This window comes from Rhinopithecus roxellana, chromosome 6 (assembly GCF_007565055.1).
Source record: "Rhinopithecus roxellana isolate Shanxi Qingling chromosome 6, ASM756505v1, whole genome shotgun sequence".
NCBI classification, from domain to species: domain Eukaryota; kingdom Metazoa; phylum Chordata; class Mammalia; order Primates; family Cercopithecidae; genus Rhinopithecus; species Rhinopithecus roxellana.
Genome location: NC_044554.1, coordinates 120,886,813 through 120,907,581, shown reverse-complemented (window position 1 = coordinate 120,907,581; position 20,769 = coordinate 120,886,813). Strand labels below are relative to the sequence as shown.

Genomic DNA, 20,769 nt, shown 5'->3' with positions numbered 1-20,769 from the left:
TGTGACTCAACAAGATGAAGATCTCCATGCCAAAAGATAAATGATACCCTCAAGCCTGTAATCCCAGCACTTTGGGAGGCCGAGACGGGCGGATCACGAGGTCAGGAGATCGAGACCATCCTGGCTAACATGGTGAAACCCCGTCTCTACTAAAAATACAAAAAACTAGCCGGGCGAGGTGGCGGGCGCCTGTAGTCCCAGCTACTCCGGAGGCTGAGGCAGGAGAATGGCGTAAACCCGGGAGGCGGAGCTTGCAGTGAGCTGAGATCCAGCCACTGCACTCCAGCCTGGGCGACAGAGCAAGACTCCGTCTCAAAAAAAAAAAAAAAAAAAAAAAAAAAAAAAAAAAAAAAAAAAGATAAATGATACCATAAAAGTTTCTTATCAAAAGAAAATACGTTTTCAGATAGAATTTATGTTTTAAAAAAGGCTTTACACAAAAGCTCATTTGATACATTGTAAAAATACTGGAAGCTTTTAATTTGGAGTTTAGTATGAATACATGTGAGGCAATACTATTTTCTGTTTTGTCACTATGTTCTCTTTTTATAAACTGCAGATCAATTTCCTCTATAACAGCACCTTTTTAGTTTTGTTTGTAAATACGGTTACTGTAAATTGTTAACTTTATAGTAGAATATTAAATTCTAGATGAATTGACATCTAGGAAGCAATGAAATTGGAGAACTTCTCCTTTAAAAAAAAAAAAAAGAAGTTAAAATTTTAACATTGTACCAAAATATGATACAGTCACATTCTAAAATGTACATATATTTTTTCACATGGATTAGATTCAGATCTCCCTAAGGGCATGTGGTCTCTTCTATCAATGAGACTGCACGTGAATCCAGAACCCTGGTTTGATTTGTGCAGCCCAGCTAACCCCTGAGTATAAACACCAACCTTGTTATAATTCAGTAGGCAACTGAGCTAGTCTTCCACACTAGGAGAGGGGAGGAAAATCCCTCCTATTTTCTAAAGTTGCCCATCTCTATCCGTTTCTGTCGAATTGCCACAATTGCCCAGATAAAACATTTGAGAGTGTGTCAGCTTTAATTAATATAACATGACCTGATCATTTCCACAGTTAAGAATAAAGAAGTTTGCTTTCTTTAAATCCAAAGCTCAACCTGGAGATTATGCTAAGTTGCTTCATTCATAGTCCATACTCCTCTGCTCATGTCAGAAGGACAGCATTTGTCCCCTCTAGTGATAAACAAATTATACATGAAATCAATTCCACTTCACAATCATTTTCCCTATTGGGTATTATCTTTCCTTCCCTGCTCCCTCCAGTTAAGCCCGCATCCTGTAACTTGCTAATGAGCTGAGAGCTTTCTGTTCCAGGTGGCACCCCCTGCCTCGAAGTCATGACATTTCCCATTTCGAATGCTGCTGGCATTTTTCGACAGCTCCTGCTAACTAGCCTTTCTGACCTGCACTAAGAGGAACTCATCTGATCGAATCCTCTAACCTGCCAATCATTCCAGCAAATGATCTTCACAGTCACTCCCAAGGCAGGAATGATAGGGGAGAAAAAAAAAAAAAAAAAAAAAGGAAAAGCGAGTGAGAGAATGAGGGAGTAGGCAAGCGGCTGCCTCTGCAGCTACCTAATGAGAATACTTTAAGTCTCTGAGGCAGCTGAAACACTGAAAAACTGGTGGGAAAATTAGGACACAACTGAATGCCTGGCTCTGTAATTACTGATTTCTTTCCATCCTGAGATCATTTTGAGAGCAACACCTCTGAGATGTGCCAGTTTCTAAAGAACACAAGAATATCCTACCTTACGTAGAGAAAATAGATTTATTTCTCTTGCCACTATCAATATGCAATTCTCATAATCCCACTCTGTCAAACAGCATCCTTTGCAGAATTAATCATGTGCTATAAGCTCGTTAAGTGTGCATTTGTAAACTAAGGATGATTATAACATTTGCCACAGTGAAGAAAGGATCTCTTTTCTCAGGCATATTTTAAATGTTACCACCATTTAGGGTTGTTAATTTTTACATATTCACATAAAAACAAACAGGTATGCTGGAGGTTGGTATGGAGCCAGGGAGGATTAAAGTCTTGACACCGACAAAAAGAGGATAATCTGGGCATTCTTAACTAATAGAGGTAAAATATTTTTTTTCCTTTCAGATTTTTCCTGCCTGTGCAGAATCAGTTTATTTAATTATATTTAAACTTAGTGGTGCCTTGGCCCACAGAATAAACCTATTACTTTAGGAAGAATGATCTGGGAGATGGTTGATGTGGCAATGGATCACAACTCTGCATATCTTAATATGGAGTAGATTTGTTGACCAAGGAAAGATACAATATAATTATGTGTTATCATTATACCATTGTATGTAATAATGTAAAATAAATACTGTACATGATTTAATTGCATATTATAATCACACATCTTTCCCCATTTATAGTAATTAGGCCAACAGCCCCATTTACAGTAATTATTATATGTAATTGAGGGCATTTTACTAATTGCATTGAAAATGATAAACCAGAGCAATTAAAAATCCAAGGGCACTATACATAATGCAAACTACATTAAGAGAATGGTGATAATTTAAAGGGAAAAAATTCACCCAAATATTGAAGTTAACAGTTCAGTATTTGATTCCATGCTTGGCATACAGGGTTTTAAAAAATTTTTTTGGGGGGGGTTATTTTTATAATGAGATAAATTTCCACCAAGGACTCTAACTTTTGTATTGTTTTTGTTCTAGATTGTGTACATTATTTCCCTATATGGAAAAGTAACTTTTGATTAATCTATGATGTTATCTTCACAACTAAAGGACTGATGGAAAATTATTCTTTTTGGCTGTATGAAGGGTGTGTGTTTGTGTGTGTGTGCATGTGTAGGTTAGTAGAGAAAGCAGCTATCCTAAATTCCAAAAGATGCTCAGTAAACCATTCATTTGGACAACCAATTTGATACTCTTAAAAGCTTTATTCATGGAAGCAATTCAGAGTATTGCAAACTGTTCGTAAATTATACTTGTAATACTTTAGCTAAAGTGTTTAACTTTGTCTATCAAAACACATTCGGGTTGAATTTTCATTACATTTGCTATCTGTCTAGAATTTTAATGTGTCTAAGGACATGAAACCCTGGCTCTTGTCCCCAGGCCCCAGTGTCTAGCCCTCCCTGATCCCAGTCCCCATTTCTACCCAGACAAAGCTCCCATGTGAAGAATATCGCAGGAGGAGTGACGAGCATCCGTGGGACAGCGGGAATAGTTTCCAGCTTCTTTTTGCCTTCCCTTCTCGACATTGTCATTTAGACATTGTCCTCTGTGCATTCAAATGTCATCCCAGACCATCAGCCCACTCAAACAGCCTCCTTTTATGCTTAGACACTTCTTAGAGTATCAGCAGACCACAAAGACTGTCTAGTGGGACTCAGCTGCTACACTGGTATTAATAATACAATATAGTACACTTAAGGCATAGACAATTCCTTCTGTATCCCAAATTCATAAGAATCAACATTAAATGAAAAGGAAAAATAGAGCACCTGAACTGTTTCTATTTTCTATATGTGACTGCTAACTTCCTTGTAATAAATATTGTGGTTACTAGCCACATCACAGCTTGGGCCCACTATTTATAAGAAAGCTTCACTCATATTATGCTGCTGGCTAAATAGTCCCTAAGAAATTAATTTGGGTTTTAAGAAGTCAGAAGATGCAAGTGCTATTTTCCCGCCCCTCACCATTTTGAAAGTTCATTTGACCTGGAAATGCTGAATCACAAAAATATAGTATATTTTTAAGGATCCACGGGTTGATGAACCAATTTGTGAAGCATCAACCAGTTTCCTCTCTTTTAGCCACTTTGCTTTTTAAAACCTTCAATCAAAGAAAAAAAAAGAAAAAGAAAAAAGGGCAAAAAATTAGTATTTTTAGTTAAAAAATCACTCTAAATTCTTTGTTTTTAAGAAAAACAGTTAAATATTTAAAGATAATGGAGCTTCATTTGGGTAACATACATGGTTTAGTGAAACAATGTATGTGTGCACAAATTTGTGTGTGATGGAGGAGAGAATTAATATGATAAAGCAAATGTAGCTAATGTAGTAAAATGTTAACGCTTTGGGGAGAGTGGGTGAAGGGTATCAGGAATCTTTGTGCTATTCTTGCATCTTTTCTGTAGACATGAAATCATGTCAATATAAACAAAAACTAAATGCTTGAAGGCTGGGCATAGTTGCTCATGCCTGTAATCCCAACACTTTGTGAGGCCAAAGCAGGATGATCGCTTAAGGACAGGAGTTTGAGACCAGCCTAGACAACATGGTGAGACTCCACCTTTACAAAAAATTAAAAAATGATCCAGGTGTGGTGGTGCACACCTGTAGTCCTAGCTACTCAGGAAGCTGACGTGAGAGGATCATTTGAACATAGGAAGTTCAGCCTGAGCAACACAGTGAGACCCTGTCTCTTAAAAAAAAAAAAAAAAAAACAAGTAACAAAATAAAATAAAACAAAAATGCATTCTGAAGGAAGCATGATACAACTTTATTTTCATTCTGCTTTGTGACAATCCCAGTAGGTGGTGAGAGCCTACGAGTCCTCTGCCTACCCTTGCATGGGATGAGGGTGGTAGTGGTGGAGAGTACAGATCAGAGTTGACCCAAAGAAAAGAAGGGGTGGAGAGGCAGAGAAGGGACGAGGAGGAGGAGAGAAGAAACAAACTTGCATTAGCGTTTAAAGGACAGAACAGACTCCCCAGGGTAGAGAGGGAGCTAAGGTAAGGTGGGGTGGAGGTAAGGTGAGGTGGGGGAACTAACAGCATTCCAGCCTCTTCTCATATGGGTATTCATAATATGTATCATGCATTTGAGGTTCAAAGTGCTGTCAATTTCCCAAATAAGATGTATTTTTTAATTGGCAGTCATGTGGGGGTAATGGTAACAACTAGGGAATCTTTCAGATGAAACCTGCAAAGAACACTAAGTAAGGTTTGTTTCCCCTCCAAGCATCATTTCAACAATTGTTGTCAATTATATGAAGTAACAGAAATAATAAAACTGCAGCCATTTAATAGGAAAAAAAATTGTAGGATCATGCAGAAAATGGCAGTTTTTGCAGGAAAAACCCCAGAAATCTTTCTAGTACTGAAAGAAACTTAGATCTAACACTTGTGTTTCTTATATATTGAAAAGTGCTGATGGATATTATCTCCTTTTGTGTCTATAGTTGAGAAAATGCAACATACCTTAGAAGGACCTTTTGTCAATAGCCAAAAATATCACACAATGAAGATATCATACCATCAGAACTGGAGTTTCCTCTGTACTTGCCTGATTTTTCACTCAGTAGTATACAGGCCAGGCAAGGCACTTTCCAGCTATACTGCTTGCTTTCCAAAAGCTTCTCCAAGTTTCTGAATGGCTAAGCCTAGCGGTCTCTTCCAAACACTTCCTTAAAAACAGGTTGGCCACCCAGTTCTGGGCTCAGCTGACTGGATCAGGGCTCAGAGCCTGACCTCAAGGCAGCCTACAGTCAGCCAGCAGTTTCTACGGGGGTGACTGACACAACAGCTTCGCTCTATACTTCATGATGATGGCTACATCAATCAGAGCCACTCTCTGAGAGGGTTTGAATCTGAGGCAAAAAGAGGTCAGCAATAGACTGCCCCAGAAGTAGAGGGACAAAGAGAAATGATAATAAGCAGGATCCATGAATAAGCAGAAACAAGTCAGCAGAAGCCCTGAAGTGAAGGGAACATGAAAGCTGTGTTAGTTGATGCAGAGACAGAAAAAGTGAGCCGCCATAATGTCACAGCATGGAGGAGAGCAATAGGTGGCTGTTCTTTAGGAGCAGTTTCCAGAGTTGAGATGGCGGTTGAGATGGCAGACAGCTCTAGGTGGCCTACCGAGTAAGAAACACCGTTCTAGTAACGTTCAGACAGCGCTGCCACAGTCTTAAGCACCAGTGCATTGTGTTCTGTCTAAAATCAGGTTTCTAAAAATATCTTCATCTCATTTAATTAAATTTCCTTGAGCATTCTACTCTGTTTACCTAACAGCCTACTTATAGGAGATTACTGCTTAAAGACCAAGTAGAAAGTTCGACACATTTTTTTTTCATTATCATGTAATTCCTATATAATGCGGATTTGCAGAAATAAGAGGCTAAAAGGTAAGGAGAGGGTCACCAAAATATGCATGCAGTTAACTTCTTGCAATTGAACCAAATAAAATTCTTTCATGCACTAGACAAATATTTGTAAATTTATTAGGAATGGGGTCTGTGATCCAACTGATTCACTGAAAATAGATATTCCATAATAAGCACATACTATTTCAGAAAAATTACAAAACATATCTAAAAGAGTAGAGACCTTTCTTATCCCTTATATTTAGCTAAAGGAGAAGTAGAGTGACCATGCACTTTCTATGCCAGTTTAGCTTAAGAGGAAAATTAAGCTCACCAGAGGGATGTGTTTGGTATCACTGTAAGCAAATGTAAGTGATACTAATGGATGTGGTATTCAATACAGCTTCCAGTCTTTTCCTTGGGGAAAATTTCTATGTACATTTAAGGCTCTCTCAGACTTTAGAAGGGTCTTACCCTTCAGTGCTGATAAAATGAGTAAGAAGAATCTATGAAATTTTTACTAATATCTTTAGAGGATAACAAAATGTAAGAAGCACAGTATTTTGATAATCCAATGGCACCTACCCCATTTTTAACTTAGGTGCTTATGGTTTTCTTCTTATTTAATTTGGTTATAAGACTCTGAAACCAAAATTGCTTTCTGCTGCAAAGCCAAATGCATCTCATTAGATTTTCCACTAAGACCAATTTATGCAAATCTGGCATTATTAACTGAATAATTGAAGTGACCTTGGTATGCAAGGATAGAAATAATTTGGCACTGAGGTTTGGAAGAAAAATTAGGACTTGAAACATTCTTGTCTACTCAGTCCTGTATTATTTCAAAGACAGAAGTAATACAATGCATTTTCCACATTTACCTCTTTGTAACTCCCCAAAGAGAGGTGGTTAAAATGCCGGCTCACAGTCTTAGTCTCTTTGAGCCCCTAACCCCTTTAGCCTCCCTCTCCTTCCCAATCTCTCTAGGCATTATAAAGAATTGGGACATTTGAGGAAATTCAAATGTCCCAAGATGCCAAAGCCTTCTCTAAACAGTCAATGAATTCAACAGCAACAACAAAATTAAAGTCTAAGAAATTACAGATTTTTCTCTAAGGATATCTTATCTAGGTAGACATTTTGCTCTATAATGTCTATATGATATTCAGTATTGGTCAGAGTAAGGCCATTCCACAAGATATAATAGGCCAATAAATAGGCTATATTATTTGATCTCTAAGATGGTCCCATTTATTTAAAAACTCTGCAAAGGTGAGACATTAAAATAATTTCTTTTTCTGCTGACTGACAGAAAACTCTTAGAATCCATCTTCCCTGTAGCTTTTCTGAGAAAAAAGAAATTGAGTTGTTTCCTCAGCATTATGTTGAATCAAGCTGAGGCATTTGGATTGAAAGAAAACTACACCAAAAATAATATTAAAGCTTTATTGGCCAGGCGCGGTGACTCATGCCTGTAATCCTAGCACTTTGGGAGGCCGAGGTGGGTGGATCAACCGAGGTCAGGAGTTCGAGACCAGCCTGGCCAACATGACGAAACCCCGTGTCTACTCAAAATACAAAAACTAGCCGGGCGTGGTGGTGGGCACCTGTAATCCCAGCTACTTGGGAGGCTAGCAGGAGAATGGCTTGAACCCAGGGGGAGGCAGAGGTTGCAGTGAGCTGAGATTGTGCCACTTCACTCTAGCCTGGGCAAAAGAGCAAAACTGCATCTCAAAAAAAAAAAAAAAAAAAAAAAAAAAAAAAAAAAAAAAAAAAAAAAAAAAAAAAAGCTTTACAAGTTGATGTGAAAAAGGCAAAACTCACAGAAAAAATATTTGTGTTGCTATCAAATAATTCTAGAGGAAAGCTTCTACTGTGTAGATATAACTGATATCTAGTTTAAAAAATATATGTGAAGAAAATATATTTTTACATTTTTGTAAAGGCTTTTATATACTGATGATTGTAGTTCTGAGCACCTTTTAAAAAATCTCTTTTCAATTAGCAACCTTTGAGACTCTCCAAGCAACACTTCTGTCCTGTGAGCTTGATTTGATTTCCCAAGGAGGAGCTGAGCTGAAACACGTTCTAGCAGCTTTGACTGCCTGGGCTCAGGTCAGGGGATCTCAAAAGAGCCAAGAAGAAGGAACACAGTCTTGCAATTGAAATTCAGGCTTGCTTGTGTGGATGTGTGTATGAGGCAGCAGCACAAATAAAGTCCACTTTTTTGTTTTGTTCCACTGAATTGGTTAAGGGATTTATAAAGCCAGGATCCTCATTGTGATAACGCAGGTTAAATACTTTTAAAAAGCATATGATGTAACCCTCACGAATCAAAACCATTCTCAATACCAGGAGGTAGCTTGTCAAAAACTTAGCCCCACTCTTTGTCTGACCAATTGAAATTCAGAGTGGGAGTACAAATGCAACCAAGAGTTGTGCTTTTTATTCAACAGGGAAAAATAACACGAAGAATGAAGACTCTTACCTATGGAGTGACAAGTTTAACAGTAACATCTTCTGACTGTCATTTATTCATCATATTTTATCTGGAAACCTTTTATCTCCAAATCATTCATAAATTGCTACCATGCCCTTGATAGGCCAAAACTGACCCCTATGTTGAGGGTATTCAAAAGCTAAGTCCAGAAGTAGCTCAAGATACTGGCAGATTACCCACAAGACAATATGTATAGTTTAAAATTTTCTCTCTTTACCATGCTATCAATTTAGCCTGTTAACATATTTCAAACTAAGAGAGGGAGGAAGGAAGAGGAACTACTGCAATGCTGCATATATCCTTTGAGTTACTTGAATACTTTTTATTTTATTTATTTATTTTTTGAGACAGGGTCTGGCTCTGTCACTCAGGCTGGAGTGCAGTGGTGCAACCTCAGCCTCCCAGGCTCAAACCATCTTCCCACCTCAGCCTCCCAAGTAGCTGGGACTATAGGCACATGCCACCACCATGCCCAGGTAATTTTTGTATTTTTGTAGAGATGGGCTTTCACCATGTTGCCCAGGCTGCTCTAGAACTCCTGAGCTCAAGCAGTCTGCCTTCCTCGGTCTCCCAAAGTGCTGGGATTACAGGCATGTGCCACCATGCCTGGCCTGAACACTTAATTACTGAATATCAGAACAAACACACACTTTTCTCTACAAATCAGCACATAAAAAGCCTTCCCCACAGTAACATTTGTTCTCTATTTGTTTCAGAGACTTGTGTTACATTATGTGTATGTATATATATAAGTAAATTATATATATGTAAGTAAATTATATATATGTAAATTACATATATATATAAATATATAAGTAAATTATATATATACTAAACATTTTCCAAAAATACTAGGCACTTCCATCTGGCAATCAAGAAATACGGCCTTTTCAGAAGTTGCCATCCCAGGCTGGTCATTATGTAGCACACGTGATGTGATGACTGGGCCAGGCTGACATGGCTAGAGGTTGCCATGTTTAGATTATGCTTCCTATCTGCAGAATAGTAGAGGATAAAGAATTTGATAGTAAAAAAGAAAAGCTTCATCACGATAAGGTCCGTACCAGGAGCCAGACAGGGATCAGAAATAGGTGAAGTGGCCCAGATGGGAGCTAAACTAAACTGGGGAGTCTACATCCCCTCCAAAGGAGGCACCAACGATTTAGTTTCACGCAAACACTTCTGGTAGGAATGCAAAGGCGATATTGCTGGAGTTGCTTATTTTTCAAGGAAAACCAGAAATCTAGACTTTGGTGTATAATCTCCCCATTTTAAAATGAGAACAACTAATTAGAAAAATTGAGTGGACAAAAGAAAGTAGGCTGTGGCTTAGATACAGCCAAAAGTGAACCTTTTTCTAATCTCTGTGAGGAATGTGAGTAGTTACAATGACTTGCTTACAACTAAAATGGTTTGCCTATGACTACATAAATAAAAGCATAAGATAAAGTATAATTTTAGTTAGAATCTAGTAGGTGCCTGAAAATGAGGAAATAACTGAGAGCATTCTATCTCAACAGAAGGTCTGATGAACGCCATAATGTACACAAGAGACTCATAGGATAGTTGGTGAAAAAACGAGTCTGAAATATTTCACTTAAAGAATCTGTTCAATATCCATTAAATACTACTTTCCTGGTAAAGCAGGTCATCTTACCTGTGTGCTCTTGAGAATGTGCTGCTTGTCAGTGCTTGCTGTTTGATAGACTTTTGCCATAACTATTGTTTTTCCCAAAGGCCCGCATGCTTTCTCCAGCTTCTGGTTGCAATCTCACATTTGGGACAGTAAAAATAGAAGACACTGTGGACAGAATACGAAATTTTCATTTATATACGTATAAACATTTATAATCGTTGTTTTTTTTTAATGGAGACTGAGATGCAAGTTTGGATGCCCAGCACACTGAACATCATGGTATGTTTTGATCTTTGAAATGCCAGGTGGTCGCAGGCATACACACATTTATACACATAAGCCAACATATGATAGGACGGTCTGTCTTTCCCTCAGAACCACAGCTCAGACTATCTCCCACATTTCTCTGATCTAGAACAATGAACTTAGATTGGGAAACAACATATTTTGCCCTTCCTTTGTGCTATTCTTTCATTCATTGGAAAAATATTTATTGAACCTCACACTGTTCTGGGAATTTCAGAATCCTGTACCAAATAAATCAGAATGAAAGGAAATCCCTGTTGTTATAGAGTCCAGTTGGGGGAGACAGGCAATAAGCAACCAAGCAGATATAATACATTAAATAGTGGTAAATGTTATGAAGAAAAATAAAGCAGGGAAGACAAACTGGAAGTTTTAGGGTGGAAGGAAGTCAGTGAAGTCTCTCCTGAGAAGGGACACTGGTGGAGAGAATCAAATGAGGTAAGAGGGCAAGCCATGCATATGTCTAGAGCAAGCATACATATAAGAATAGGAAACAGCGAGAGCTGACTTTAAGGAGGCAAGAAGAGAAGCAGGCAAACCAGGTAGGAGGTAACTGTAAAAATGTGGTTGAAAGATGGTGAGTGACTGAAGGGCAGGGTGATAGCAGTGAAGTGACAAGTGGCATGATCCTGGATATACTGTGAAGGTAGCAACAACAGGGTCTGTGGAAGAACTGAATGTGGAGTGGAACCAAAAAAAGATGAGTTAGGGATAGCTTCCATCAACTGGAAGAATGATGCTGCTATTTACTGACAAGGGTAAGACTAGAGAAGGCGCAAGTTTGAGGGGAAAGATGAGTTCAGTTTTGATAAGATTAAGTGTGAGAGGCCTACTAGATGGTCAAATGGAAATGTTGAGTGTCAGCTGGATATGCAAGTCAAGTCAGGGAAGACAGGACTGGAGATGGAAATTTGAAAACTGTCAGTGTACAGATGATATTTAAATCATGAGATGGGATGAGATCATCTAGGCTCCAGGGAGTCCATGCAGATAGACAGATCTGAGGATTCAGTCCCAGGACACTCTAATGTGAAAGGTCTGGCAGATGAAGAGAAATCAGCAAAGGAACGTGAAGAGGAGACTTTGGCCTTCTAAACTAGAGGAAAGCAATGAGAGAATACTGTCCTGGAAACCAAGCAAAAGAAGTATTAGTAGGAGGAGATGGTTGTCAATTGCACTCAATCTTCGATAGGCTGGGAAAAGACCAATGGATAGAGGCTTCGAAAGCCAGGCATTGTGGACACAAAAGCCTGGTTGGAAAGGATTCAAAACAGAATAAAAGTCTAGGAAATGAAGGCAGCAAATCTTACATCTGAAATGGGTGCACCTGTTTTATTTTTAAAAAGATGGCACAGAGCTACATTAAGAGCATTATGCTGTTCTAGGACAATCTATAGAACATATACAGGAATATGTGAGAAAATCGACAAACTCTAGAGCTAGAAAGGTCCCTGGAGACTACTGTGTCCATCTTACTCGCTCCTTAACTGAGAAATGGGAAGCCCAGAGAGACTAAGGCACTTGTCCAAAGTTCCCTGGCTAGTTAACAGTGGAGCTGAAGCTGCAATCCAGGTGGTCTGATTCCCAGTTCAGTGCTCTTCACACTGTACCGATTTGTTGGCCTTCTTTCACTGAATTTGAGTTTTGTGAATTAGCAAATGAGTGTAATAAAATCAAGGACTCTGTGCTATGAAGTGTATTTTGTTCATTTACTTTGACAAGGGTAGTACAGCTTCAATTATTTATGTAACTTGATAGTATACACAGGAGAATGCCCTGTGGTGTATTTGGGAAAAGTAATGAATTTCTTCTAAATTAGCCCTCCATTTACTTCCCCGCAATTAAATATTTGAGAAGAAGTGGGACAAAGCTGTTGGGGTTTCAGAACAGAGGGAGAATAACAGGGTGCCACCAGAATTACCCAGCTTTAACAGCCAGGTCTCCAGATAACTGTACCATTATTCTTGCTTTCTGCTTTTATAATTCCTGCTTCATGGCACACTAATACATTACTTCTAAATTTTGGTACCATGTAACCTGATGAGATTTTAAGGAATAGTATAATAAAGAAAGATATTACATTAGTATGTATTATTGCAAAGCATGTGTCTGACATAAGCCCATAATTTCATTTTTATACGAATCCATGAAATGACTGCAGGGCTCTGTGTTACTCAGGCTCCAACAACACTTGATGCCCTTCTCTCGGGGTCTGATATATTACACTAGGCCAAGAAGGCTTAAATCTACTTGTAACTTATTTTTGTTCCCGTCTTCTCCTTTTAACCTGATTTTGCTTCCTGCTTGCATAAGTGTTTTCCTCTTGTGGAAATTCTTTAGAAAGTGCTATGAGCCAGCTTTAGGAATGAGAGTGCTATGGATTGAATTGTGTCCGTCCTCAAATTCATCTGTTGAAGCCCTAACCCCTAATGTGATGGCATTTGGAGATGGGGCTTTAGGAGGGTAATTAGGGTTAGATGAAGTCATAAGGGCGGGGCCATCATGATGAGATTAATGGCTTTGTGAGAAGAGGAAGTGATCGGTCTTTCCACCCTGTGAAGACACAGCAAGGTGCCCTTCACGAGCTGAGAAGAAAGACCTTACCAGGAATCGAATCTGCTGGCACCTTTATCTTGGACCTCCCATCCCCAACAGAAATAAGTGTCTGCTGTTTAAGCCACCCAGTCTATGGTATTTTGTTATTGCAGTGTGACCAAACTGAGACAGCAAGGTTCCTAAACTACAGCTTGGTTGCTAAGACAATCCATTTATTGGTCCTGTAACACTTCTTTCCAGGTGGACCTCCTTTCAAATCTCCTTGAAAAAGCAGCACGTAAGGGTGTTACAGGTGCTGCTGCTACTGCTGCCACCGCCACTGCTGCCTTTGCCAGATGGTGAACTTTTACAAGACTCTATGCTAATGTGAAATTTAATTATAAAAATACAAAAAAACTTCTAAATACAGTCTGCAGAATACTAACCTAGACAATAAGTCACCCAAAGCAGTCATTTCACTTAAAGAAACTAATTCCCAAAGTCTCCAAAGTCTGGGAATTCTTTGTTTTGTAAACATGTTTACAAGTACAGCCACGTTGTTCTAAATGGAAATGACCATAGTATTTAATACTGGGATTGTCCTTTCTTGCAACTGGAGTTATGCTTCATAATGATTATCTTCTAGACACAGAAATGCATTTCTATAACTCAAAATTGTTACTGGAGGCATTTAGTAGAATCTTGCTTTAAAAATATAATGATTTTTCATCTTTATTCTCCCCCCTTCAAAAGGTTTCACTGCTCCTGATGTTTAACGTTATGCAAAGACGTGTTTCTGCCAATGAATATCGCCTTATGGTTATGCTTCTGCAAATAGCCTGCTGTGAGCTGATAAAGGGATTAATGCAGCCAAAATTCTTAATCTGTGAAATTACAAATTAAATTCTCATATTAAAAATACCCCCCTGAGGTATTTTTTGTGGTTTTAATTCCCCTCTGGTGTTCTGCATACATTGTGCTTGTTAATGACGGGGACAAGGCTGTCTCCCTTGGCAGTCTGCTGCCGAGTGATAATGTGTAGGCATTTACTCACTGATAGAAACTGGATTTAACCACTGGCTGATAAACTAAGTGGCAAGTGGGTAATAAGTCCATATTAACAGAAAAGTACTACTACAGAATTCAGAATTCATAGACCATCAAAATCCTGGCTTAAACTCAATCATCAAGTCAGATGGGATTGAGATGTCACCAAGGAGTGATATCAAGTTACAAGTTACACCAAACGGGAAAACAAACCATATGTTTGAGTGTGATGAGCCTTAAACTAGTGAGCCTATTTACATCATTTTTGTTTTCAGTATAGAAAAATTATTTTCCCATAGGGATTTAATTTTTAATTTAAAAAAATTTGGGGGTAGCTGTTGTAATAGTCAGTGAGTAGTCTTTAGAAAGGAAGTAGGGCAGAGTGTTGAGTAAATATGGGCTGGAAATATGTGAAATGTTAATGAGGATTTGCTAAGCGTTAAGGGGAGTAGTAGACTAATCTATAGTCACTTTAGGGTTAAAAACAAGTAATGAGAAATAAACGTGGGATATCAAAAAAAGATTTAGGATAGAAATACCCAAGAGGAGTTGTACTTAGAACTTAGTTCCAAAATAAAGGGTTATTGCCATCAATGAGAATCCAATATTATGATGGGTGAAAGAAGTCTAAAATCCAAGAGAATGAAGAAATAATCGTATGTCTACTGTAAGTGATGTATACCAAGGATTAATAAACACATGATAAATATTAATGTATATATGCGGTATGTTAATTTTTAAGGCAATCAGAAAAGAGTATAGAAGAAATATCTCTAATTGTTCTTGGGAAAGAACATATCACCATTGAACAAAAATATTCTGACGGTAACAGTTTGTACAAAATTTCACAAGAATTCTGTTTCACACTTTGGAAGAAATCTGAGATCCTCCCAGCCATAAATCCTCCCCCAAATATTTAAAATGTAATTTTTAAAGGCTGTATAAATATGAAGACTTTTATAAAAACAAAACAAAACCCACCCAGGAATGTGTTTTCTTTTAAAAGAGTCAGAGAAGAGCTGTCTATACAGATACCAAGCGCATTTGCAGTTAAAATGAATTATACATCTTCAGTCTGTACATGACAATTCAGTGCATTAGCCAATTGCCAACTCTGTTCCTCAGCTCGCTGCATAGCTGCCCTTTTTAAGGTTATTGTTACAACCAAGATGGTCTCTGAGAATCAAACAGAAATGAATCATCTTCTCCTCTGTGTACTGCAGCCAGTTAAAAAGTACTGTATGCATAAAGCACTAAATATGTAAATCATATTTTCCTTTTCCTTTATGACTGCTCAGATCATTTTTTTGGACACACACATAATCAAATACAAAGATGCACAGCTGCAGACTGCAGAGCAGAGATAGCAAAAAAGGAATCCATTTTCTTCCTGTGTCTGGTAAGCTAGCAAATGAATGGCAGGATTCCACTAAATATATACACACATGGCCCCCCTTCCCCTGTTCTCTCTCTCTCTCTCCACACACACACACGCAAACACACACATACAAACATACATTATCTTCTGTTTGTGCACACACAAATATGTGAATCTCTGTATACACGTTACATACAGATGCTAAAATAAAATGATGTCTCTGCTTGGACTGGATGTTGTGGATTTGTCATACTCACTATCGGTGAGTTCCCATAGCCGTGGGGGCAGGTCACTAAAATACTCGTGGCTCAAGGCAGCCTGTGCCGATAGTCTGTTCTTTGGGGAACACTGTAGGAGCTTGGAGGCCAGGTCTTCTGCATGGTTCACATAGCTGAGCCTAAAAACATGAGCAAAAAAGAGACATCAGACCAAACAAGAAAATCCACTAAATAAGACATAAAGCTTACCTAATTTTTCCAGATTTCAATTTATTCTTGGCTAGAAAAACAAATTACCTGCTGAAAATAAACAGAAGCAAAATGCACACTAGTTCTTAGAGTATTTGTTACTTCAAAGTTACTTTTACTCTAGGTATCACAGTATAACTGATTTAAAATATTTCTGCTATAGGCAAAGGGTTGATACTTTCAGAAAAGATAAAACTAGGTCCAGCGGTAGAAAATTTCAGAAGACAACATATCAAATAATTGCTAGAATTTGTTCATAGAATCTATGTACTACACCCACACCTGGATATATTTATAGAAAATTAATAATAAATACCTAAGAGAATTAAACTAAAACTGCTATTAAACTCTCCAGTTATGAAAGTTTCTTTTCCTCTAAGAATTTACATTTTCTTGCATTGAATATAAATAACATTATTGAAACAGTGCCCTGTCAAATATCAACTATCATAATATTAAAATACAGGTTAGCAAAGGGGATGTGCTTAGATGATATAGGGCTGAATCAATTCAAGATGACCTTTAAAACAACAGTAGATAGAAAATATGTGTCTCAAGATTACAGAAAAAAGCATAACAATAGTCTTTCATGTGGTATAAGCTTTCAAATGGGTAGCAGCACTTCTCAGTCCAGCTCAGCCTTGCTTTTCATGGAACCTCTATTTCTCTACTCAGAGCAATCAAGCCTGGATAATTAATATAATAATGATAATAAAAGTATTCCTGATAATGGCTACCATTTCTGGATAGTTGAACATGTGTCAGGCACTTTTCCAGGTACTTTTAACACTCATATTTATTATAGTCTGAGAAGGTTCACAGTTGCTATTTTCTAGTGGTGGAAGCCAAGTAGGAGTCAGAGATGGCAGTGGATTACTCAGGTAGCAGGTTGAGAGGAGATTCAAATCCATCCAGAACTCCTTGACTCTAAAGTGGTTTGCATATGCCATGCTCTTCTTTCTCTCACAGGTTATTTTAAAGGCATTTCCCAATGGATTCTCCAGTTTCTGAAACCCAGTGCAGTATGTACAATGACTCTCAGAAGCAGCCAGAAGTGGGTGAGGGAGCCAAAGTGGCTGCACCTTCCAGTAGGTATTTCTTTAAAAATCCTTGAAGCTACTCAAGACACAATTAGCCAACAAAACATGTTTCCTCAATGACCAACAATCTCCTCCTTCCCCTCCTCAACTAGTTCTTTAGTATTTACTTCAAATTGTTGGGGATGGGGGTAGGAAGAGAACACGAGGTAATGGATTTGGGTAGAGAAAGAAAAAGGGGAAAAGCAAAGAAAAATATTACCACAAAGATGCAAACTAAGAGACTTTCTCTCTAAATCTTCTTATGTGAAGGCCTCACAAATGGGTTCAATGTGTGACTGCTGCAAAGGCTGTTCATGAAAAAAATGGATCAATGGATTGGTTGTAACTGTCTTTCCCTGGAAGAGAGAAATTTGTCCACAGGGAAAGAAAGCATTCTCAAAATTCTTAACAGGTATTTTTCCCCCTTTAAGAGGGCACAGGGCCATCCATATTATTCCTTCCTCTTCCCAAGACTTTATCACTAGTACAACTTTTCATTCATATTTTAAAAAATCATATGCAAAGTTTGAGATAGGCTTCATGGTTAAAAGTTACACTTGCACTGAATGTACAGTTCATAGTTAATTATGGTGAACAGTACCTTCATATCAATTTTATATAGTTTTGATAAAATAGAACAACCAGATTAGGACTAGATCTGAGTCTCAGGCTTAATACTGTTATCATTTTCCTAAACTCAGACAAACAACTTTTATTAAAAGAAAAAAGGAATATTATTAATCGCCCAAACTGTATGTTGTTACACTGCATGTAAATACAAGAAGAGAAAGGTGATTGCAATACTTGGTGTACAAGTACTTAACTCAGAAGTCAAGAAAGTAAAACACATGCAATACAAAGCAATACATACTATTTTTGATCTTAGTTTTCCCATCTATTGAAAAATAGTGATGAACCACATTATGTCTGCAGTCCCTCCAGTTCCAAAAAGCCATGAATCATATCTGAAGCATGGTTTCATTATCTTGAAGAATTATAAACACTTACAGTTGTATCTTTGTGTCTGGAGTAAACTGTTGACTATATTTAAATGTAATGTATATGTCTCATATAAGGAATTCATCAATATAAGACAATCCCATTTCCCCCTAAATTGACTACACTTTAATATGCCAATAACCAAATTTTCATTTGTGATATTTAGTTAATATATAAATATTTGTTATATAAAATTTTAGTTTAGAAATTTTATTCTAAGTTTCCACATGCATTTTTGACATCAGAGCTTTTGTCACCACTAGAACCTCTTTTCTCAGGCTACCTAAGTTGTTAAGACATGATACTTTTGGCAATCCATGTATGATATCTTAATTGGAAGTTTTATCTGAAGTCATAAGTGTACCTTATCAGATTGTCAGAATGGTGGTGGTGGTTCTCAATCTCCCATGTGATGGTAGATCTTTTTCAATCTTTCCTTGCAATTTCATCAATTTTTGTTTTATATTATAAGGCTGGGTAATTAAGTGCATAGCAGTCTAGCACTATTATCTCTTCTTGGTAAATTCAGTCTTTAATCCTTATGTCATGACACTTTTTATCTTTCATAAAGCTTTCTAGGCTAAAGTTCATTTTATTCTTACATTAATACAATATAATGACCTCAGCTTCTTTTGTTTAGTATTTGCCTGCCATACTTTTTGTTACCTGCTTATTTTTAATGTTTCATACATGTAATATTAGGGTGTCTCTTTCATAAATATTAGTTAGCTAAGTTTAATTTTTATCCAATTAAATAATCCCCGTCTCTCAAGGAGAAAGTTTAGTCCATTTACATTTTGCAATTATTGATATATTTGGAATTACTGCTACCAGATTAATTTTGCATCCTATTTTGTCCTCCTTTACCTTTTTTCTCTTTGCCTGTCTTCTTTTGGATTGAGTTTATTTTAGATAGAACTATTTTAGAAGTATAACTTCAAGAAGCTATGCATTCTATTTCCATGTAATTAGTAATTCCTCTTAATTTTTCTTCTTCTTTTTTTGTATTCATTATCAATTTAGGTGTTTAAGCGTTCACAAGTTTTTGGAAGCTGGTGAACACTGACAAATTGTTTCTCCCACAAAACTGGAAACACACAATCCAGACAGTATAAGTATACGGTTGAACTGACATCAATAGACATGACCATTTCATTGATTGTATAATAAAACAGATTATTAAGTATGCAAATATTAAGTTATACAGCTCAACAGGCTTAAAAAATATTACATTTCTGCTCAATTCACTACCAGAAGTTAACTTCTCTTTTTGCAAGAGAGGTTGGAAAGAGACGAACAAAAATCACATTTGAAATAATAACAACTGGTAAACAACTTCCAATAGATACGCAAAAAAATTACAAGATTTTCAAAAATTGTATTATTAACAATTATTTCAGCTACAATCATAAGGCATGTCTACCTTAAAAAATATTTACTAAAGAGCATGTGTCCTAAACAAGACAAATACATTTTGCTAAAAATACTTAACAGCTCTCCCACTCTTCCTTCAGATCCTCTCTTTTAAGTTGCATCTCAAATGTAGACATTAAATTAACTTTAATACTTTTTTGGTCTGGAGACAGACATTAAAGATATGTGCTTCTGTGCAATGCGGACTTTGTATGAATTTTTCAACCAGAGGTTTGTGATTTTCAAAATGGAGGTTTTCATAATAGCACAAAATGAGATTTATAAAAAGACATTAAGAAATCATCATTAGACTTGGATGAAAGCCAGCAAAATCAATGGGTACACAAATCTGATGTACACTGTTTTAAATGTGGCAGTTATAAACATATAGTAGCAGGCAAATAGCCAGATAGGCACCACTATTAATGTTTGAAATGACTGAAGGAATAAATCACAGAAGGCCTAGACTGCTCACAGTTCTTAGGTTTTTAATTCGGTAGCACATTAAAAACATATAAGTATTGTGCTGGGTATTTTGGCACCCAATAACTCTATATTCCTTATATACTGATGAGATTCAAGAATGTGAATAGACTTCAAGAAGACATAATACTGCATGATTTCAGGAAAGGTCAACTCATACGAATGGTAAACATGCTTTAATTGTTGAACAACAAGCTTCTCTCTTCTTTGTCTTTTTTGAGACAGAGTCTCACTCTGTTGCCCAGGCTGGAGTGCAGTGGTATGACCTTGGCTCACTGCAACCTCTGCTTCCCGGGTTCAAGCGATTCTTATGCCTCAGCCTGAGAGTGGCTGAGAGTACAGGCATGTGCCACCACGCCTGGTTAATTTTTGTATTTTTAGTAAAGGCAGGGTTTCATCATGTTGGCCAGGCTGGTCTTGAACTCCTGACCTCAAGTGACCACTCGTCTCGGCTTCCTAAAGTGCTGGGATTACAGGTGTGAGCCACTGCGTCTGGACAAACAAGCATCTTTTGCTGAGTGTTCAAACAAGCTGATCATCATCCAAACACAGAGGTTTCAATTCTGTCAAGCTTGAGGCCTGGTAAAAATGCTCATCAATACTTCATTAGACTTATCATTCACTAAGCCTACAAGTTGGCTAATATGTTTGATAAACTGGGTCCTGTTGTAAAAGTTCCATTTCCAAGGCAATTGCATCAGGTAGCCCGGTTTTATTTATTGCAAGAATTGTTTCTCTGACTGCTGGTGTCTAGGAAGTGCAGTTGCAGTGTAGGACAATACTGCTCCAAAAGAGAAAAACTGCTTG

The 20,769-nt window shown here is 37.5% G+C and overlaps 1 protein-coding gene across 2 annotated transcripts in view; it reads right to left on the bottom strand.

Moving 5' to 3' along the window:
* CDK14 (cyclin dependent kinase 14) overlaps positions 1-20,769 on the bottom strand; it is a 598,852-nt gene that overhangs the window by 76,574 nt on the left and 501,509 nt on the right. For both annotated transcript variants that reach the window (XM_010354653.2, XM_030932371.1), the window contains 2 exons: positions 15,779-15,918; positions 10,277-10,420 (listed from right to left, as the gene is read on the bottom strand). In XM_010354653.2, the coding sequence (XP_010352955.1) occupies positions 10,305-10,420; positions 15,779-15,918 (256 nt within the window). In that variant the 3' untranslated portion in view covers positions 10,277-10,304. The remainder of the gene's footprint in view (positions 1-10,276; positions 10,421-15,778; positions 15,919-20,769) is intronic.